The 21,788-nt window shown below is 37.1% G+C and overlaps 1 protein-coding gene across 1 annotated transcript in view; it reads left to right on the top strand.

Annotated features, from left to right (window-relative positions):
- Positions 1 to 21,788, top strand: part of atad3a.L (ATPase family, AAA domain containing 3A L homeolog) — a 51,387-nt gene that overhangs the window by 3,696 nt on the left and 25,903 nt on the right. The window contains exons 4-10 of the mRNA NM_001089657.1: positions 1,074 to 1,133; positions 1,610 to 1,679; positions 2,347 to 2,512; positions 3,659 to 3,728; positions 17,725 to 17,880; positions 20,735 to 20,791; positions 21,658 to 21,783. Coding sequence (NP_001083126.1) covers positions 1,074 to 1,133; positions 1,610 to 1,679; positions 2,347 to 2,512; positions 3,659 to 3,728; positions 17,725 to 17,880; positions 20,735 to 20,791; positions 21,658 to 21,783 — 705 coding nt within the window. The remainder of the gene's footprint in view (positions 1 to 1,073; positions 1,134 to 1,609; positions 1,680 to 2,346; positions 2,513 to 3,658; positions 3,729 to 17,724; positions 17,881 to 20,734; positions 20,792 to 21,657; positions 21,784 to 21,788) is intronic.

Raw genomic sequence — 21,788 nt, 5'->3', positions numbered from 1 at the left:
TGTTTTGCATAGCTATATATCTATAGACCCCAAAGAGACCACACTCCTAAGGAGGAATTGTTCAGTATAACACTAGTCACTCCAGCCTTTATACATTATATTTTTGGCTAACTAACTATATTATAAACATTTTTTATTTTACACAGTACACAGTCTATCTATTTACCTAGTTTTTATCTTTACACTGAACTGTTCCTTTAAGGGGGAATTTCATTAAAAAAAAAATCGCAAGCAATGTTAAATGGTGTTTTTTGCAAAAGTGTAGGGCTACAATCATTGTAAAGTTGTTTGCTGGTGAATATTACATTGATAAGCAAAGGTTAGTATTAACACCTGCTCTGGAGTTTCGTAAAATATTTTGTTGCAAAATATACTTTGCAATTGTGAAATTGTATTACATAGACTGTGAATGTTTTACAAAAGTCAATTGGTGGCAAACTTTTCAAGTCTTTGAAGTCTGTAATCTATCAAAAAGGATGCATACATGGTCGCTAACAAAGTGGTCTTTGTGAACATTTTTGCATTAAAGAAACATATTACATTTCCCCATTAGTGTCCAACTAATCAAGATATGCAAAGGCTTGCGTATTTAGTTTAGATGTTGCCAGTGGTTATAAAGTTATTTGTAAATGTAGCTACACTTAAATGCAATATCTGCCCCTCTCTATGAAAACAATTTTGTAGCCATGATTTCTTTTACCCAACATGCTTCTTCACGGGTCTGTTGATCAGCCCACTTCCGCTACATTGTTTTAGTCGTCAGAAGCAGCAGTGCAGAGAATAGCAAGCTGCAAACCTAGTGCTTTACAAATACCTTTACAACAACTGAAATGTATACTGAACATATTAAGGAAGGTTGCTTTGAATTATATTTATCAAAATGTTTTTGAGTTACAAACCCTTTAATTATGTTTGAATATCTCTCTTGACATGTTGATGCCCTTTTATATGTCAACAATAGCTGCACACATTTGTTTCATGATGTAGTACACCAAAATGTTCTTTTTTGAAGAAGGTTGCAGCTTAATCACAACTATGCTGACTTACTTTATTTTCCCTTTGTGTTACCCTAGAGGGCTCAGTACCAGGACAAACTTGCCAGACAGCGCTATGAGGACCAGCTGAGGCAGCAAGTAAGTGGTAATATTTTAATATCAAAGTCCCTCTTGTGGCATTTTTGGCTATAAAAAAGTGTTTTTTATATATACACCTTTGTTTTAGAGCTTCTAAAATTACACATTTAACTTTTTTACATTTTACCAAAAGCAGTTATTCTGGTGATACAATTTTAAATTCCAAAGTCTCTGGATAACTTGAACCATCAGGCAGTAGCTTGAATAATAGATTACTATTAATATGTAGGTGATGCCCTCTTGTGGGGAGGGTCATGTGGGTGTCTGTGCCATGCAAAGCATTACCAATTTAAATGTTTTCAATGTGATGTCCGCTTGGATAATGTATTGGGTGGTTCCTAGTGTCATTCAGATATTAGATGTTGACTTATAAAGCATGAACCTCACCCTTTTCCATTATCGTCATACTACGTATTTAAGCTGTTAAGCAAGTTTCAGTATATTTTAACTGTACTGCTTCCTTTCAAATTTTAAAGCAACTGCAAAATGAAGAGAATTTACGAAGGCAAGAAGAGTCTGTCCAAAAACAGGAGGCCATGCGTAAAGGTGAGCAGTTTGTGTGCTGTTGTGGTTGCAAGGCTTTAGAATTAAGAGGTAACAAGTGTAAATAAATAAGTTTACTTTACTGTATAAATACCTCAATTATAATATAACTGCGAACAAAACCCCAACAAAAACAATTTTTTTAACAATTCCCACAATGCCACTCTACTTGGCTGCGATTGCACTTTTGTGCATAGAGACACATTGATATTCCTATGCTCACGTTCTCAAAATATCACACACAGTCAGGCGCTACCTCACCCGTACTTCCTCTTAACATTCGTAGTTTGGACTTGCAAACTCACATCTGAAATGTTCGCGGCAGCTGTCTTCTTCTCTTCGGTAATCTTCGGCTTGAGACCTGCGAAGCGGCGCATTCTCAGTTGGAGAAATTTCATGACAACTGCGCATGCGTCGAACCTCTCGAAAATTGCAGAAGTGCCGGTCTCATTCCGAAGATTACCGAAACGGCTGAAGATGGCGCCCGCTGAACAGAATCTGCATGGAAGGTGTGTAAAGAGTTAGGTGCTTTTGCCCTGGGGGGCAACTAGGCTGGTGGGCAGGAGGAAGGGTGGTCTATGTAGGGTAAGGGTTTTTTTTTTATTAAGGGTTTGTTTGTTTTCTTGACATACCGTTTTTCACTGGGGTATTATTTCTTTCCACTCTTCAGCTACTGTGGAACATGAGATGGAACTACGGCATAAGAATGATATGCTCCGCATTGAGGCAGAGGCTCATGCCCGAGCTAAGGTGGAGCGTGAGAATGCCGATATTATCCGGGAACAGATCCGACTAAAAGCTGCTGAGCATCGGCAGACTGTTCTGGAATCTATCAAGTATGTCTAACTTATTCACCTATTTAAAAAAAAAAAGGGGGGCATATCTATTATATGTAGAGTTGACCCACATGGTATAAAATTGCAAGCAAATTTCTCTTTGGTATTTGTAAATGTACTGCTTCATTCACTGTAATATCTGTTCAGTGTATAGTGCTGTTTGATGCCACTGACCTACTCTTTCTTTTATTCTGACAAACAGTTACAGTAGAATGTGACATTTTGCCATTACCTTTCAAATACTTTAGCCAGAAAAAGAAAAGCAAAATAAATTTATATCTGACCGGATATTTTATAGGTGCTTTAAGGCATCTGAAGAATGCTCTCTTATTTAAAGAATTAATACTGGTGATTGCTGCCCAAAGTGAATGGAATGACATTTCTGGTGTGCTCAGTAACAGATTATTTAATTGTTGAGACATAGTATGCCCATGTTTTGTCCACAGCTGTCTTAGAGGCCCATTTAACAAAGGTCGAATGTCCAATTCATGTTAGTTTTTTTTTTTTTTTTTTTTTTTTAAATAAATTCAAATCTAATATTACCGACTCAAAAACTCTAATCGAATTAGACTAAACTCGAATCGAGTCTTTTCTCCGAAATGTCAGGAAGGCTAATAACATCTTCAAATCGGTCACTGGACCTCTCCCACTGATTTATCATGAACTCGGCAGGTTTAAGGTGGCGAATAGTCGAATTCTTCCCAGGGTATAGGTATGCTAAATCTCGAAATTAAAATTCAAATCAAGTTTGGATAATTCACACTTCGAATTTGAGAGTTTTGACCAAAAAAAAAATTCTAATTCAAATTTCCAAGTCGCCCCTTAATAAATCTGCCACTTAGCGGCAGATTTACATAGGGTTGAATATCGACTGCCGAATGTAAATCCTTCGACTTCGACGAATATCGAAGTCGAAGGATTTAGCGCAAATAGTTAGATCGAACGAAAAATGGATTTTAATCCATCGATCAACGATTTTCTTCGACCTAAAAATTGTTACAAAGCCTATGGGGACCTTCCATTGCACCTCGGTAGGTTTTAGGTGGCGAAGTAGGGGGTCAAAGTTTTTTAAATGGCTTTGTATATACGTGTCTTTATTCATATATTTTATGTGTATGTTAAAATTCCAGTATGTCTTATTTGTAGGACTGCAGGAACTGTGTTTGGAGAAGGATTTCGGACCTTTATATCGGACTGGGACAAAGTAACAGCAACTGTAAGTAATTACTTATGAGTTGTGCACATTTTTTAATTATTATATGGCACATGGCATGATTGTTTGTGAATTCATGTTGCAGTGATCAAAATGCCACTAAATTAATGCAGGTCACATCAGAGCTCACCCAATCGGCTGTGTTTTCTCCGTTGCTACCGGCTACTCCTTGCCGGTTTTGATCCTTGTGCCACAGATTCTCCCTCAAGATAAGCGCTAACTCGGAGGACGATGCTAGGACACAGTCGTTGTGCAAAAAGGTGGCTTTATTTCAGCCACCTTTTTGCAGAATGACTGTGTCCTAGCATCGTCCTCCGAGCGCCTTTCTTGTGAGAGAATCTGTCGCACAAAGATCAAAATGCCACTAACTACTGCTGATTGTTTCCATTTGATTAGAATGGGGAGAGCAAGGAATAGTCAGCCATGCAGGGAGATCCACAAGTAGCAGCAAGCAAAATACACTATGTATCTTAGAAATTTCAGTGATAGCTGGAAATAAACTTCTGTAGGTATTGGATCCCTAATCTGAAAACCTGTTACCCAGAAAGATCTGAAATACAGGAAGGCCATCTCTCATGGATTCTATTATAATGGAATAATTCATATTTTTTTTCTTTAATAATAATAGTATCTTGTACATGATCCTAAACTATTATTAAGGGGGATGTTCACCTTTACAAGAGACACTGTTAAATGACGTGTTTCTTCATATAACCCGTATTTGCAATTTGTCATAAAAATATGCATTGTTTTCAAGGTAGATACCTAGTTACATAGCATTTTTTCAAACTGCCAGATGTCCACACTTCCCACTTTGCATGGGATCGCAACACCCCAGTTGTTAGCGTTTTTGCCTCCTGTGGATTACGTAAAATGCTGTAGAAGCTGCAGCCAAGTCTTGTGCTGTTGCGAATGACCCTTCCTCTTCGTGAAATTATGATGGTAGACTGTCACGGTTTTGGAGTTGGTTTCTCTGGAAAAAAGACACTTTTGAGGGGACATGATTACACTTTACTAGAGGAAAAGAACTTTTCTATGAAGCAACATGGGTGATCTATACACACACACACACACACACACACATCTATACACACACACACACACACATCTATACACACACACACACACACACATCTATACACACACACACACACACACACATCTATACACACACACACATCTATACACACACACACACACACACCTATACACACACACACACACACACACATCTATACACACTTTCTCACACACACACACACACACACACATCTATACACACTTTCTCACACACACACACACACACACACATCTATACACACTTTCTCTCACACACACACACACACACATCTATACACACTTTCTCTCACACACACACATACACACTTTCACACACACACACACACACACACACATCTATACACACTTTCTCACACACACACACACACACACACACACACACACACACATCTATACACACTTTCTCACACACACACACACACACACATCTATACACACACACACACATCTATACACACTTTCACACACACACACACACATCTATACACACTTTCACACACACACACATCTATACACACTTTCACACACACACACACACACACACACACACATCTATACACACTTTCTCACACACACACACACACATCTATACACACACACACACACACACACATCTATACACACTTTCTCACACACACACACACACACATCTATACACACACACACACACACACATCTATACACACTTTCTCACACACACACACACACACATCTATACACACACACACATCTATACACACACACACATCTATACACACACACACATCTATACACACTTTCACACACACACATCTATACACACACACACATCTATACACACTTTCTCACACACACACACACACACACACACATCTATACACACTTTCACACACACACACACACATCTATACACACTTTCACACACACACACACACACACATCTATACACACTTTCACACACACACACACACACATCTATACACACTTTCACACACACACACACACACATCTATACACACTTTCACACACACATCTATGAACACTTATATACATCTATACACACTTTCACACACACATCTATGAACACTTATATACATCTATACACACTTTCACACACACATCTATGAACACTTATATACATCTATACACACTTACACACTCATTTTAGTCAAGATTCTTTTTTTTGTAAAGTTATGTACACTTATTTGCACTTCATTTCACACTTATATACACACTTACACACTGTCACACCACTTTTAGTAGTGTATACACGAAAAAAACTCACAAAGAGGGTTTTTTTATTTTCATTTTTCATAGTTGTGTTTTTTTTACCCCCTAAAAACTGTTTGTTTTGGCAGCATGACTATTTGGCCACTAATTATGCTGTTGGATCAGTCATTTTGTTATTTCATTGATTTATACAATTTTTGTTTTGAAAATATATGGTTTTCTGAGGTGAACGTACTTTTTTCTACCTTTGCTGCCCCCCAAAAAGATGTAAATGTGTTGATTTTGCAGCACTTGAAATGATAGACCATATGGGGGGGTCTTCCTTTTGGGTCACCTATATGCCATGTGCTTAGGTACACCTATACATATTGGGCATCAAACTGTTCAGAGGACCCCAGGCTTTCATATTTGGGGTGATTTATCTTTTTTCTTTTTCTTTTTTTTTTTCAATTCTTTATTTATATTTATTTACAGGAAGTACAAACAAAAAAGAAAAAGCAAAAAGAAACAAAAAGGGGGGAGATGGGGAGGGGTGGTTGAGCGTACAATTCACTTATACTCATTATAACAGCAGTTCCCAACAAGATTACCAAACACGTCCTTCGTTAGTATGCGTAAATTAAGTTCCATATGGTCTATAACATTCTTTAAAGCACGCAGTTATGGAAACTCTAAAAACATGGGAGATTTCTTTAATCCCTTGTTCTGATCTTTCTCATTAAGGAATCTATAATTCCTCAAGGTTTTAATGTTCTAATAAAATTCACCCACCGGGACCATATTTCCCAGTATTTTTTACTTTGATTATGAAGTAAAAATGTGATCTCCATCTGTCTTGTTTCTTCTGTTTTTGCCAATCATTCTCTAAATGTTGGGGGTTCTGCATATATGGGGTAAACATACTTTTTCTACCCCCCCCCCCCCAAAACGATGTAAATGTGTTGATTTTGCAGTACCTGAAATGAAAGACCATATGTTGGGGGGGGTCTTCATTTTTGGGCCCCTATTTGCCACGTGCTTAGGTACACCTATACATATTGGCCATCAAACTGTTCAGGGGGACCCCAGGCTTTCATATTTGGGGTGATTTATATTGTTACATAATAGTATGTTGGAAATACGATGCTGCAAGTTGGAAGCTTTGAGGTGATTTTAGAAAATGCCACCAAAATTGCCAAATTTAGGAATGGTTTGCGGCTTGGTGCTTTGGAGTAGAAAGACATGCTTACCCAATTTGGATTTGGGGGGAATGTGTACTTTCCGGAAATATATGGTTTTCTGGGGTGAACGTACTTTTTTCTAACTTTGCCCCGCCCCCTAAACTATGTAAATGTGTTGATTTTGCAGTATCTGGCATTACAGAACTGATGGCTCAAATGGGGTGTCTACATTTTAGGGCCCCTATATACCGCATGCTTAGGTAAACCTATACATATTGGGCATCAAACTGTTCAGTGGACCCCAGGCTTTCATATTTGGCGTTGATACCTAATGATGTGTGGGAGATATGATGCTGTAGAGTGGAAGCTTTGAGGTCATTTTTTTTAAAAAAATTCACCAATTTCTATTAAACATTATAAATTTAGGAAACAATTGCAACTTGGTAGTTTGGAGTACAAAGATATATTTAACCATTTTTGATTCACCACAATTTGTTCTTTCTAATAATGGGTAGTTTTCTAGGGTAAACCTACTGTTAGTGGAATGTTTGGCCTTGAAATCAGAAGTATGCCGTTTGGGGAGCTGTACTTTGGAAATTTTGTAGTGTACTGCTTGTAGATTTTGATCTATACAAGTGAGAAATCTCCATAAAACTATATATATTTGGTATTGCCACATTCAGGAGACCTAGACCTTTCCAAATCGGCTGTGTTCTTGTACATAAAATAAATTTTATGTTTCTGATATATGTGATTGTTCTTTGTGAAACATGATTTTTTTCATTTTATTAGACACTTCGAAGCCTAAATTTTTTTACAGAAGTAGAATTACACCATTTTGAAAGTTCAGGTTGTCCTGAAAAAAACAACATATTGTTTTCCTGGGTAAACCAAAACGGCCCTTAAAGTGAAAGAGTACAAAATGTCTAAAAACTGCTTGGCAGTAGATGTAGGTCAAAACGTCTGGGAGGGAAAGTGTTAACTAGGTAACTATATGCAACTATGTCTGCATGTCCTTGATTCACTTGGCTCATAACATTAGACTCTATTTAGCCAATCAGATCACTGATAAGCATGTGTACTATTGTTTCATTGTGTTGCAATGTTTCAAATTTTGGAGAGCAATCTGAGCTGTAATTCTCTACTTAAAGGGGTGATTCACCTTCAAACAACTATTTGTTTTCAGATAGATCACCAGAAATAATGACTTTTTTCAATGACTTTCTATGTGTGACCATTTTTCTAATATTGAAGTGTCGTCTTTTTTTTTTTTTTTTTCACCTTCTGATGCAGCCCTGGAAGGGGGGGTCGCCGACCCTGTAAACTGTTCTAAATTGATACATTTAGTTGATACATTTCTTCTTCTTTTTTTTCTATTGATAATAAATTACGAATATGTAATGTAATTGTAACAAAAAATATAAAATATGTAAACATTTATATTGAACATTGCTTTATTGGAGGCAAACCAAGCCTATACAATGTATTTAATGTTAAAATGATTTTTTAGTAGGCTTAAAGTATGGTGATCCAAATTACGGAAAGAACTCTTTTCTGAAATACCACAGTTTCTGAGCGTTCTGTTAATGGTTCCCATGCCTATACTACTCTTTCTTTGACAGGGTAACGCACACTTTAAACATTTAAATACTATATAAACTTTTGGAATGCAGTAAAAGTTTTTTTTAAATATGAAAACATCTTAATTTCTCACAAAAAAATACAGTATTGCAGTATTTTTGCAGTGTGCACAATTTTTTTTCTGTGCTGATTCGAAGAAAAATATCTAATGACCAAATGTATGTAATGAAGCCTGCTGTAGGTCTTATTATCCACAAGGTGGTGCTGATTATTGAATGAATGTGTCTCTGCAGATCTCTGCGGCTTTGGAATATTGTAAACACTGTGGATTTTTGTGTTGCTAGGGTGATTTTCATCTGTAGTGCAATGCAGAACTTGTCTAGCACTCTGACAAAACATGACTCTATAACAGATTATAAATTGTCTGTGGGCATACGTGAGCTAACAAAAAGTCCAGACAGTCTTGTAAATCAAAAAAAAAAAAGTCTGATTGTTCCACTTTTTTTACTTTTTCACTTTTGGACATTAAAATGAGTAGCTAAAACATTGAATGGGAAAGAGCAAAGAAGATGATGTGGGTGGAAATGATTTTTGAGAAAATTTTTTACATGAACCCAAGATACAGAATACTGAGAGATAAATATCTGGAGAGATAGGATCAGATGTTTGCTTTTGTTTTCTAACTTATAGGTGGCTGTTTAAATCGAATTGCTGATTGATTGCTATGGGCAACATCTGCAGAAATCTCTCCAGATATTTATCTCCAATGTTAGTAAACATGCCCATGAGGCTTAGGGTGGCCATACACGGGCCGCTAAAAGCTGCCGACAGACCGAGTCGGCAGTTTATTGGCCCGTGTATGGGGCCCCCCCGACGGGCTTCCCCGATCGAGATCTGGCCGAAAGCCGGGCAGATCTCGATCGGATGGGACAAAAAATCCCGTCGGATCGCGGCCGCATCTGTTCGTTGATGCGGTCCCGCGATCCGACCGCCCGTTCGTTAGGATCCGATCGTTGGGCCCTAGGGCCCACTATCTGATCAGCCCGATATTGCCCACCTCAAGGTGGGCATATCGGAGAGAGATCCGCTTGTTTGGCGACATCGACAAACGAGCGGATCTCTCCGTGTATGGCCACCTTTAGAGAGAATGTCTGCATAATGTATCCTAGGCTGTTAGCAAGATTTCACTGTTGCCTCAAACACCATTGACAATCCAAGAAAGATGTCAACTCTCCCTAATGGTTATTCTGTACTGTGGAGGCCCTGGAGAGTGAAAAAGTAGAAGAAAAATGCCAGCTAGGAAAATGGAAGGCTTTCATGCACGAAATAACAAATGTGCTGTAGTAGCTGAAAAAAATGGAAAGGAAAGTTGCTGTTGAACAAATAAATGCTTGTACACAGCCATAGGTCCCATAGCAACTATTCAGCTATTTGTTTTGACTATGTTTGTGACTACTGCTAGTTACATAATGAAAGCACACATCAACAACGCTAATGTGCAGGGCCCTTCACAAAAAGAGGCAATCGGTGTACACCCTCCTGTGGTACAGCATTGCAGAATATAACTTGTATTCAATAAATACTAGTCAGCTGTGCATCATGTGTCTGACCCTTGAATTTAATGTTCCAGATGTGAACAGTGATATTCTAAGACACTTTACAACTGTTTGTTTTTGTTTTTTTGTAGTTTTTGAATTACGTAGCTTTTTGTTCAGTAGCTCTTCAGTTTGGAATTTTAGCAGTTTAGTTTACCATAGCAACAAGGCAGTGGTTTGAGTAAAAGACTAAAAAAATTAATAGGAGAGGGCTTAAACCGATACATAACAATAAAAAATGTAGCCTTACAGAGCAATAGTTTTTTGTTTGTTTTTTTAGTTTTCATGGTCAGTCAACCCCCCCCAACATGAAAGCTAAGAAAAAAAGCTGTAAAAAAAAAAATAGGAATAATTTTAAAAGTTGCAAGGAATAGGCCATTCTATAAGAAGTTAAAAGTTAACTTAAATGTGACCTATGCCTGGTGGATTGGTTGAATTCCCATGTTGGTGGAACTGATTCCAGCTTGCTGGCTCTACAGTGTACAGTGCATTTACCATGTAAGTAAATGGGAAGCAAGTGCTAGTGAAAAGGCTCCCTTGATCATCATGGCCTAGTCTAATAGGACCAAGGCAATGCAACGTGTTGGTAAGGAGGTTCAGAGTGCATGCACATAACCGGAAAGCTGGGGCACTTGGCCAATATGTGCATGCTTGTGCTCCAAAATGGCCACCTGCAACGGAACCTGTCAAATATACAAATTACATACAAAAATGCACCGATAACCGTTACAAGAGGTAAAGAGGCATAAAAATTTAATGAGATTATTTCAAAACTACTTGGATGTCAAATTATATCATTACTTTTGTAATTAAGGATGCACCTATAATGGGCCACAGCTGGAAGCATAAATATGAGAACATGACATTTGGCATGACTTTGAACAGAGCCCTTCGTGCCCTGCAGTTTCCCAGTAGCTCAACCTGTTAATGGAGACCCGTCTGCAGCATGGCTGATGGAAACTTTCATTTGACGAGCACATAATTGCTAATTTGCTATTGCATGCACAGATGTCAGATGCAAAATAAAAGCCCCCCTGTCACACCCTCTCCATAGGATGCTAAAAGGAAATGACTTGACAATGCAAGATATCTTCCTTTTAGAGAGGCAAGCATAGACATTCTTGTTTTCATCAACAAAGCAATGAAATTAAGTCACGAGGGTACTGCTGGGCACAGGTGTCCTACACAATGTTGTCTAGTCATTCTTATAAGCAAGACATTGGCAGGGACTTGATTGTGATAAAAAGGCTGAAATGATAATTTCTATTATTCACCTGCTGTTTCTAAGATTGCCTGGCATTAAGGGCAAAATGTGCTTTCCTCTGGGTTGTGTAAGGGACCAACTGTGGGCTAGTAATGATAGCCAAATGTGGATATCAAAAATGATCTATATATCTCTTGGCGTCTCCTTCAGTATCTTTATTTGAAGGTGATTTAATTGAGTAGGCATGGATGCAAGGTTATGGAAGATCTAGAAAAAGCCGGGCACTTCGCAGCCAACTGTCAGATACATGTAAAAGGCATCTATGGTGGCCTTGCTCAGCCTGAGGAATGGGTATCGTAAACATTTTGTTCCATTTATTTCAGATTTTTTTTTCTCCTAGCAGCATGGGTGGATGGGTAATTGGGACTGTCACTCCTCTACTGCTTTGGGGAAATCTTGAAATTGCCAATGTTATCTTTTATGGGCATGGTTTGAATCGCCAATAATGTGTATATATATAGCAGGGACATATTCTATAGGGCTTTACAGAGGGTATATATCATTCACATTTATGCCAAGAAATATAAATGGCACCTTACTTGTATAATGAAAAGTTATATTGTGTAGTGAATAGAGTTCCTTTGTTTTGCTTATATGTAATCCCCATAGTAGGTGGCTTATAAGTGTCTTGAGTTGTTACGCTAATTGCCTGTTTGATCTTTTCCCTTTCACTCTTTATCTTGAAATCTGCTGAATGATGGAGGTTTCTGCATATTGTGCTTTTTTTTTTTATTTATAGCTGCTCTGGAAATAGTCTTATTTTATATATTACCTGTCAGGCCAGTTGTTATACTAGTGGCTTAGGCTTTTTTGAGCTAACATCCAACCTATGGCTTTGATTTACTGTGTCCCAGGGGATATTTAGGCTGTTTTATCTGTTATGCAAGTTGTATATCAACCCACTATTGTGACATTTGCCCTTCCTGCTTCATTGCATATGGACAGCTGTGGGTGATTGTGTCCTCCCTTTCAGAGGCAGGTATCTGTTCATTGAATCCAAATGCATTGGGAGTTTACGGTCACCTACATGGTGTTCTCTTTACATTTTGGCTTTATAAAAGTTCATTAAATCTAAAAAAAAATAATGTAACTGCCTTCTCTTCCTTTATGAAATATGTTAACAATACTAAAGGGAAGAAATCAAGTTGCCCATTATTTTTATAAAGAAATACTCCATGAACTAATGTTGAAAAATTGGGTTTATTGCTGTATTAAAGTGGCAGCTATGCCACCTGGCCGGTATTTTACTGGCCTGGCTGGTTAAAATGATGTTTCATACTAATGTTATTAATAAGGAAGAAAGCTAAAAGATATAGAAAGGCTGGTATTGTAGAAAAGGTAATAACCCTAATTACAGATTACTTTGATTCCTCGTACTTTAGTCTAGTTACTGCTCATAACCTAGTTTTGGAAGTGCTCAAGCCAGGCTTGCCTTGGTCATTATAGTGATATAATGCCAGTTGGTGCTTTAACTTCATCTCTGGAGACCTATGGGCTTCTTGTGGCTCCCCAAAATTTTTTTATGTCCCTGCCTACTCATAGACTGCTTTGTGTGGCATGTTAAAGGGAACCTATCATGAGAAGAAAAGTTTGAGTTTAATGAGTAGTGATGGGGCCGTTTTGCTTCGCCAAAATGCATTGACGTATATGGCTGTCAACTTTTTTGTCACACGATGCAACGTGTCAATTTTTTTTCACCCATTGGAGTCTATGGGCTGAATTTTTGAGGCAAAACTCAGAAAAAACTTTGATCATCACTATTAATGAGTTCATATAACAGAAAAAAGAAACGTTGTAAATAAGATTAATTAAAAATGCTGTGACATTACAGAAAGTTACTCTTCCCTGTCCCCTTCTCTGCAATCTGTTTTTTTTTTTTCTCAAAAAATGTTAGGGATATATACGTAAAAGATAATAAGGGATTATAGTAGGCAAAGAGAGCAAAAGAGCAAACTATATTCTCGTCACTATCGGCGCTGATCCAGGACACGGCACACAGACGACAGCATCAATGCAAAAGGTTGGCTTTATTTAAACACACACATGCGGTTGTGGATTACAGCGGTGGATATACAAGGCTGTCTGACTTACGCGTTTCTTGCCGGATCCCCCGGCACTTCCTCAGAGTCAGTATAGATCACATGACTCGAGACTTAAATAGCTAAAGTGATTTACATCCGTGTTAGAAGTACAGGTGCATTTGAATTATCAGTGTAATTAACATTCAGGTGTATAAAAATTCATTACTATAAACAGTGCATATTGCTTTTGTATATTTGTATAATATCTCAAGGCAAGCAATTAAATTATTATGTTAATATTTGATGTAAATAAAAAGTGACCAAAAACAAGTGAAATGAATTGATTATTAAAAATAAAAACATAATGAAAATATCTGTATTTCTCAATCATCTTGTTCGGATCAATGATATTATAGTAAACCGTGTATTTAAATATTTAAAAGCACTAAATGCACATTGGCATGGCTATAAAAACATATGCACATAACTATAAAAATAATTATGTTTCCTATGAGGACTAATTATGTTACTATATTATATAGAGTTACATTTTTCGTTTATATTAATGTATCCATTTAATCTATTTGCTGTCACTCATATTGAGCAATAGGAAACAATTGTAACTTCTTAACTATTTTTTAGTGTCTAAAGAAAAAATTTTTTTTATTTGATTAAAGTGTCTTTATATATTTTATTCTACTTCAATCTCTTTTTGTGTATATATATCCAGTTGTATCTCTATGAATTTTCATTGTTATTAATTTATTAATTATTATCTGTGTATATATATATATATCAGCCTGATGGAAACTAGAACAAGATATCTAATGTATATCATATTGTATATCATTCGGTCCATTTCTATTATTTATGTTGTTTTTCAAACACTCAAACTATTAGAATTAATTGAACCAATGGTATTACAATATGGTAGACAATATTGAAAATTATTTTTAAGAAAATTGATTAATTTTTTTATTGATTTATTTGGATTAGTCAAAATATCTGGGGAATATGGTGATGTTCACAGTGAGAGAGAAACCCATTTCATACTGTTTCCCTATTAAGAGTAATCAATATATAAAAGTCAAGCACATATTACTATCTTATAAAATACTTTATGTCTCCTTCTTTGTTAAGTCCTTTCGGTTTCACAGTGTTCAGGGTCAGTATCCAATGGAATTCTCTCTTAGTGAGTTTTTCCTCTAAATCTCCTTTCCTCTTACCTAGTTTAATGCACTCAATTGCTTGGAAAGTTATATATTGCTCATTTGCCTGATGTTTTTCTATCACATGCTCGGCTATTGCTGATGAAATATCCCTTCTATTTATGCAGGCCAGATGTTCTAAGACACGATCTTTCAATCTCCTAGTAGTTTTACCTACATATTGTTGTCCACATTTACACGTGGCCAAATATATGACATTCGTAGTTTTGCAATTTACATACATCTTGTTTTTATAGTATTTTTTTGTATTAGTACTCTGAAATTGGTCTGATTTGTTAATAAAACGGCAGCACTTACATATATTCGCTCCACACTTGTAGGTGCCCACAACTTTCATCCAATTGCTGTTATCTACCTTATTAATATCTGGTAACATACTAGGTGCCACTTTGTCCCTAAGGTTAGGGCTACGTCGGTATACTATCTGTGGTCTCTTGAGGTCCAAATTGGATAGTATAAACCCAATGATGTTTTAGGGCAAAGTTTACAACTTCGACACAAAGCCTGAATGAAGAGAGACGGTTTGCTGAGAGGGGTATAGTGAAGAGAAACTTCAGTATTTTAGAAACAGTACACAATTTATGACTATGAAGATTTTCATTCATCCAGATCATGGTATATCTAATATAAGTAATTCTAAAACAACTGGACTTGCTGAGTAATCATTGAAGACGTTTCACTACTCATCTGAGCAGCTTCTTCAGTTCAACTGACTGGTGTGGGAAGTCCTCTGCGTATAAACTCCTCCACTAATCCAATCACAATGGCGACATCTGAAACAGGGGTGTGGATTCCGTGTAGTTACTGTGATAGTGTAATGCAACTCCTAGAAACAGGTGCTACTTTTGAGAGTTGCATGAATGGATGTGTGAAGTGTTCTGAAACACTTCAGATATCACCTCTTTGAAGAGTTACAATGTGCCATTGTGATTGGATTAGTGGAAGAGTTTATATGCCGAGGACTTTCCACACCAGTCAGTTGAACTGAAGAAGCTGCTTGGATGAGTTGTGAAACGTCTTCAATAATTACTCAGTCCAGTTGTTTTAGAATTACTTATATTAGATAAAGAATTTATGTTGAGAAAGTTTCTTATTTCTTGAATAAGAAGAAGAAGGATGCTTGTTCTACATCTGGTTCAAGGGAAGGGGTGACAAATGTAAGTGGGTAAAACGTTCATCTTGTGCTTCTAGCGCATAGGCCAGCACATTTGCAGTAGAGTGAAAAGAACGTCTTTTTGCTTCAAGTTCAGCGTCTTACTATACTATGCAAATCTTTAGATTATTTATTTTTACCACTGATTTTACTGGGTCAGCATCCTTTCTTCATTTGTGAATCTATTGTATTTGATCTGTTTTAGTACCTATTTTTAATCATTCACAATTTGAATTTTCATTTGCAATTATATTTTTCTACTGAGAAGCATTGGACCACTAATGGGAAGCGCAAGTCAAAAATGTTAAAAAAAAAAAAAAACCTGTGCTAGAGGAATTCACCATCCTCCTTCCTTTCTGAAGGGTGTATGCATTAGCTCCGACCTGAACTGATGTCTCTTAATTTATTGACCAGAGGTGCTGACCACCAAGCAATAGGTCAGAGGTTAATTCCTTTGGCTAAATGCTGCAATCTCAACAACACATTATTCAGCAAATAAAATGTACTGAATCTGGTGCCAATAAAGATAATGGGCTGTGTGTTCCAAACATCTTCATAAGATCCTTTGCTTTGAGCAACACAGCACTGAAATAAAGCAGCCTGACTGCAACTTATAAGACTCTTTATACATGTGTATAAAATCTGTTATCCAGAATACTCGGGACCAGGTATATTCTGGATGAGTAATCTTAATGTAATTTGGATCACCATATTTAGTCTACTAAAAAATCATTTTAAATTAACCCAATATGATTGTTTTGCCTCCAATAAGGACAAGTACAATGTACTGTTTTGTTATTACAGAGAAAAAAGAAGTCCTCATACTTAAAAAAATAAAATTTAATTATCTTCTTAAAATGGAGTCTATGGGATATGACCATCCTGTAATTTAGCACTTTGGCATAATGGTTTTCCAGATTATGAATCCCGTACCTGTACTTGATACTAATAAATCCATATTGCTGGCAAAAACAAAGCTTTGGGGCTTGTTTTTTTTATTGTGTAGTAGTAGTAGTAGTAGTAGTAATCTAAGGCAGCTCCAAATTATGGAAAATCTGTGAATGAATGAAAAGTACTTGCTATAGGGACATTTTTAGGTTTTGTATATTACATCATAGTGTTACTATTCTGTTTTGTTTACGGTATTACTTTTTCCTCCAATTAATAAGGCAGCGCCTTATACTTGACCCTAACTAAGCTTCAAGATTCCATATTGGTGGCAAAATAATGCTATTGGGTTTATTTAATATTTTTTTGTTTTAGTTTTTTTTTTTAGTAGATTTAAGGTTTTTTGATCCATATGATAGAAAAAAACTCCTGCTCCCACCCATGTCACATAATAGATCTTATACCTGACCCAACAAAAGATGCATGCTGGCATCACAATACTTAGGAGCTAACTATGTTGCTTAAATAATTACTGTGTACTTCCTCTCTACATGAACTTTACCTGGATTTTTGATCCATAGCTCTCTGGTTTTACTGCTTGTGTTTTGCACAGTGATTCTTTAACTGTTCCCACATAAAACATAGGTGTCTGCCTATATCTAATAAGTGTAGGGATATTGCTTAAAAATGGGGAAAGGATGCTTTGAGAAGCTTAAGCTGTATTGAGCTCATAATAAGCACAAGTGTATACTTACACTTAAAGAATAAAATTAATTCTCTGACAAATTTGTAAGTTGTAATTTTTCCTGATTATTACAGGTTGCTGGGCTGACCCTACTTGCTGTTGGTGTCTACACTGCAAAAAATGGCACTGGTGTGGCTGGTCGGTACATTGAAGCCCGTCTTGGAAAACCATCTTTGGTCAGAGATACTTCTCGTATCACGGTGGTGGAAGCAATAAAACATCCCATTAAGGTAAAGAACTACTGAAAATGAATGGTCTTTATGCATTACCATCCTATGTAATGACTTCTCTTTTGCATACTTTTAAGGGGCTGATATCACTCCAACTTGCAGTCATGTCACTAGGACACTTAATCATAGCCTATGATTGTGTCCTAGTAACACAAAGCGCGTCAGGCAAGAGATGTTTGTATTAATAAAGTATCTATTTTTTATCTAAGTGGACCCAATACCGAGCCCTGAGGGACCACACTGAGAACCTTACTCTAAGCAGAGAATGTACCATTAACAACCACCCTCTGTACCTGCTAGTTTCCTAACCATGTGCAAATGACTTAATTAAGCCCAACATACCTTAGTTTAGAAAGCAGTCATTTGTGGGGCACAGTATCAAATGTTTTGGCAAAATCCAAACAGATCACATCTACTGCCCTCCCACTGTCCAGCATCTTACTTCATCATAAAAAGCAATCAAATTTGCCTGACATGACCTATCCTTCATAAAGCCATGCTGATTGCTGCTCATAATGCCATTCATCAGGCACATTTTTGAATGTGATCCCTTAACGAGCCTTCAAATAATTTGCCCACTGCAGATGTCAAATTTACGGGCCTATAATTGCCAGGCTGAGATTATAATCTCTTTTTAAGTATTGGAACAACATCAGACCCTCAGCGAGTTGAGGGGAGGCCACATGGGTTTTATCTGTTGCTTTTGAATCTGAGCTGAATGCTGAGGATCAATTGCAAACTCTTCTTGTTCTGTCCTGTTATGTTAGACAGACATCCACTCACTCCAGCTTTTATACATTTTTGGCTAACTAACTATATTAGAAACATATTTTATTTTCTACAGCCTATCTATTTAACCAGTTTTTATTTTTACATTGAACTGTTAAATAAATTGAGAACAGTAACGATTTAATGTCATTTTAAATGACACCCATTTCTGTTCTGTGTTTTCAGATAAAAACATAAAGCCACAATCTATGCTCTGAAGAGCAGTCCTTAAGGCACTAAACTTTGCTTTTCTGAAATTCATGGTTTTTGTTACGCCAGTGTATATTTGTTTTTTGCACCAGACATTAAATGTTATCCCATTATGGTCAATATTACTCACGGGTTCAATTACTTGCAAATGTGTTGCATACATTCTGTATCATTAGAGATCACTATATCCAGAATAACATTTTTTCTGGTTGGCTCCTCCTCAACCTGTGCCATAAAATTATCATGCAATAAGTTTATTAACTTGTCCCATTAACTGATCTTTCAGTACTGTTGCTCCAGTCAATATCTGGGTAATTAAAATCCCCCATTATCATTACTTTCCCCAAACTAGCTGCCTTTTCTATTTGCATCAGGAGTTCCTCTGCCTCACTTACATTAGGGGGTCATTAAGGGATCCTGTCATCAGAAAACATGTTTTTTTCAAAACGCATCAGTTAATAGTGCTACTCCAGCAGAATTCTACACTGAAATCCATTTCTCAAAAGAGCAAACAGATTTTGAAATCTGACATGGGGCTAGACATTTTGTCAATTTCCCAGCTGTCCCTGGTCATGTCTAGCCCCATGTCGGATTTCAAAATTGAATATAAAGAAATCTGTTTGCTCTTTTGAGAAATGGATTTCAGTGCAGAATTCTGCTGGAGCAGCACTATTAACTGATTCATTTTGAAAAAAAAATTTTTTCCCCATGACAGTATCCCTTTAGCATATTCCTACATTTAACTTGCTGGACTCTTTACAATCGTTGAAGAACTCCACCCATAAGACTTAACCTCCTCCTTTATATTAGCTTTTAAATACCGCCTAACAAACAGAAATACCCTTCCTCCTTTTCTATTGCCTCCGTCCCTCCGAAACAAAGTATAGCCGCTGATATTACCTGCCCAGTCATGCGACTCATTCAACCATGTTTCAGCCACGCCAATCACATCATAGACATTAGCAGTAGGAACTTCTCCGTGAAACAGAACTACTTACCCAATGAAACAATTTTGTAAGACATGTTGCTCGCAGTGCCTGTGGGTCAGAAGTTCTGCCAATTGCAATGTTTAATTCACACAAGGCCACCAGATTATGCAAAGTAAATTACAATTTCAAAGACCCCAGCTCAAGCTATGCAACGAATTACAAATTTTAAAGGGAATTAAAGGCTTCCCAAAACTTTTTATAAGAAGTAAGGGGCAATATAGAACTTAATTTATTTTCTACTGTTGAAAAGATGTAGCTACCAGTGCCTCTTTCTGCATCAAGTCGCCCCAGCTATGCCAATTTTTAGTAAAAACAAACAAAAACAAAGTAACTGAAATATTGAAAAAAATTAACCACCCCTTTTAAGCAATTTGTGTCCCTTCTTTCCTGAAGCTGAATACATGTTCTGTTCTAGCAATATGTTTGCAGTCTAAGTTCTTATGAGACTTCAAATGTAAATAGTTAGCGTCTTTCCAATATACATTTATTCCTAATTGCTACTAAATGCAGTATTTTTTCTTTTTGCAATGCTGGTTCTGTCTCTTGAATCAGTGTAGCAGAAGTCTGCTTACTGTGCATACTTTTTTGGTAATCAGTTGACTTCTGGTCCATTGCTTCAAAACTAAGGGCCACTAGTGCAAATAACAAAGTGACAGATCAGTACTGTCTGTATATATTTATACAACATCTATAAATTGCTTTAAAACCAATATATTTGTAATTAATATACAATATCTTTCATTAGACATGCCGGGTTTAATTTTGTAAATATTTCTGTGCTTACTAATGCTAATTTATTTACAGCTGCTCAGCAACGTATTTATGTTGTAATATAACTTGCAAACAAGAAAATCACAGTTTAAACACAAGTATTGTATTTCCTTTAGATCAGCAAACGAATCTTCAGCAAGATACAGGATGCACTAGAAGGCGTCATCCTGAGTGTAAGTATACATATACTAAATATCTGTGACTGCTGATTTATAGCATAGTATGGATAGTATGTGGAATAGAGACCTGCATAGGTACCCACAAAGCAGTTGGGTTTGGGACAGGAAGTCCCAGATCCCTGACCGTGCAGGTGGTCCACGGGTACCCGTCAATCTCGCATGTAATCCCAAACCGCCCCGGATGACAGGGCTATTTTTTCCCTTACCCAGTTTATCCACTACTGGCGTGACATCCCTTACAGTCTCAGGGTCCGAAGGTAAGTTAACCTATTGAGGATTGGGTCAGGTTGCAGTTCTGGGTAGGGGGCATAATGTGGTAACAGGTGTTGATTGGGCACAGGCTGCCCAATTTGACCCACACAGGACTCTGGAATCAGTTTGTTTGTCTGCATCAGTCTGCTAAATATGATCTTATGTATGTACAGGCAGCTGCTCCATTTTATTTTTTTTATTTCTGAAATTTAAATTTCAGGCTGTCGAGGCCATGGGAAAGCATAGAAACTTTGGGCCTGAATGGCTTCCCTAGTATCCAGATTACAGGAAATGGATGTACCCTGCATACTAAGCCCTGTTTTACATCATTATGAAATTATGTAAAAACAATGTTAAGGAGCATCTGTCACCTTTACCTCTTTGTGTTTTCGTAAAACCTTGAACTATGTATGAACTTGCCACTTTTCACTTAGTATGAAGTGGATATAGGATGCCAATTTTTGTAATGGAGAAGAAACAGATCATGCCCAGCGTTACTTGTGAATGCCTAGTTAGATTGCTTTATGCAGCACTGACATTCCATTCCTGAGGTGTTAGGCTGTGGGCAGCTGCAGGGACTGACGTCTCGTCATATTTTTTTTTCTCAGCCCAGACTGGAGGAGCGGGTGAGAGATATTGCAATTGCCACAAGAAACACTAAGGCGAACAAAGGCCTTTATCGAAACATATTGATGTATGGTCCTCCTGGGACTGGAAAAACACTTTTTGCTAAGGTAAT

The sequence above is a fragment of the Xenopus laevis genome, chromosome 7L (genome assembly GCF_017654675.1).
Source record: "Xenopus laevis strain J_2021 chromosome 7L, Xenopus_laevis_v10.1, whole genome shotgun sequence".
NCBI classification, from domain to species: Eukaryota; Metazoa; Chordata; class Amphibia; order Anura; family Pipidae; genus Xenopus; species Xenopus laevis.
The sequence above is the reverse complement of the archived record's forward strand: the minus strand, read 5'-3'. Positions and strand labels throughout refer to the sequence as shown.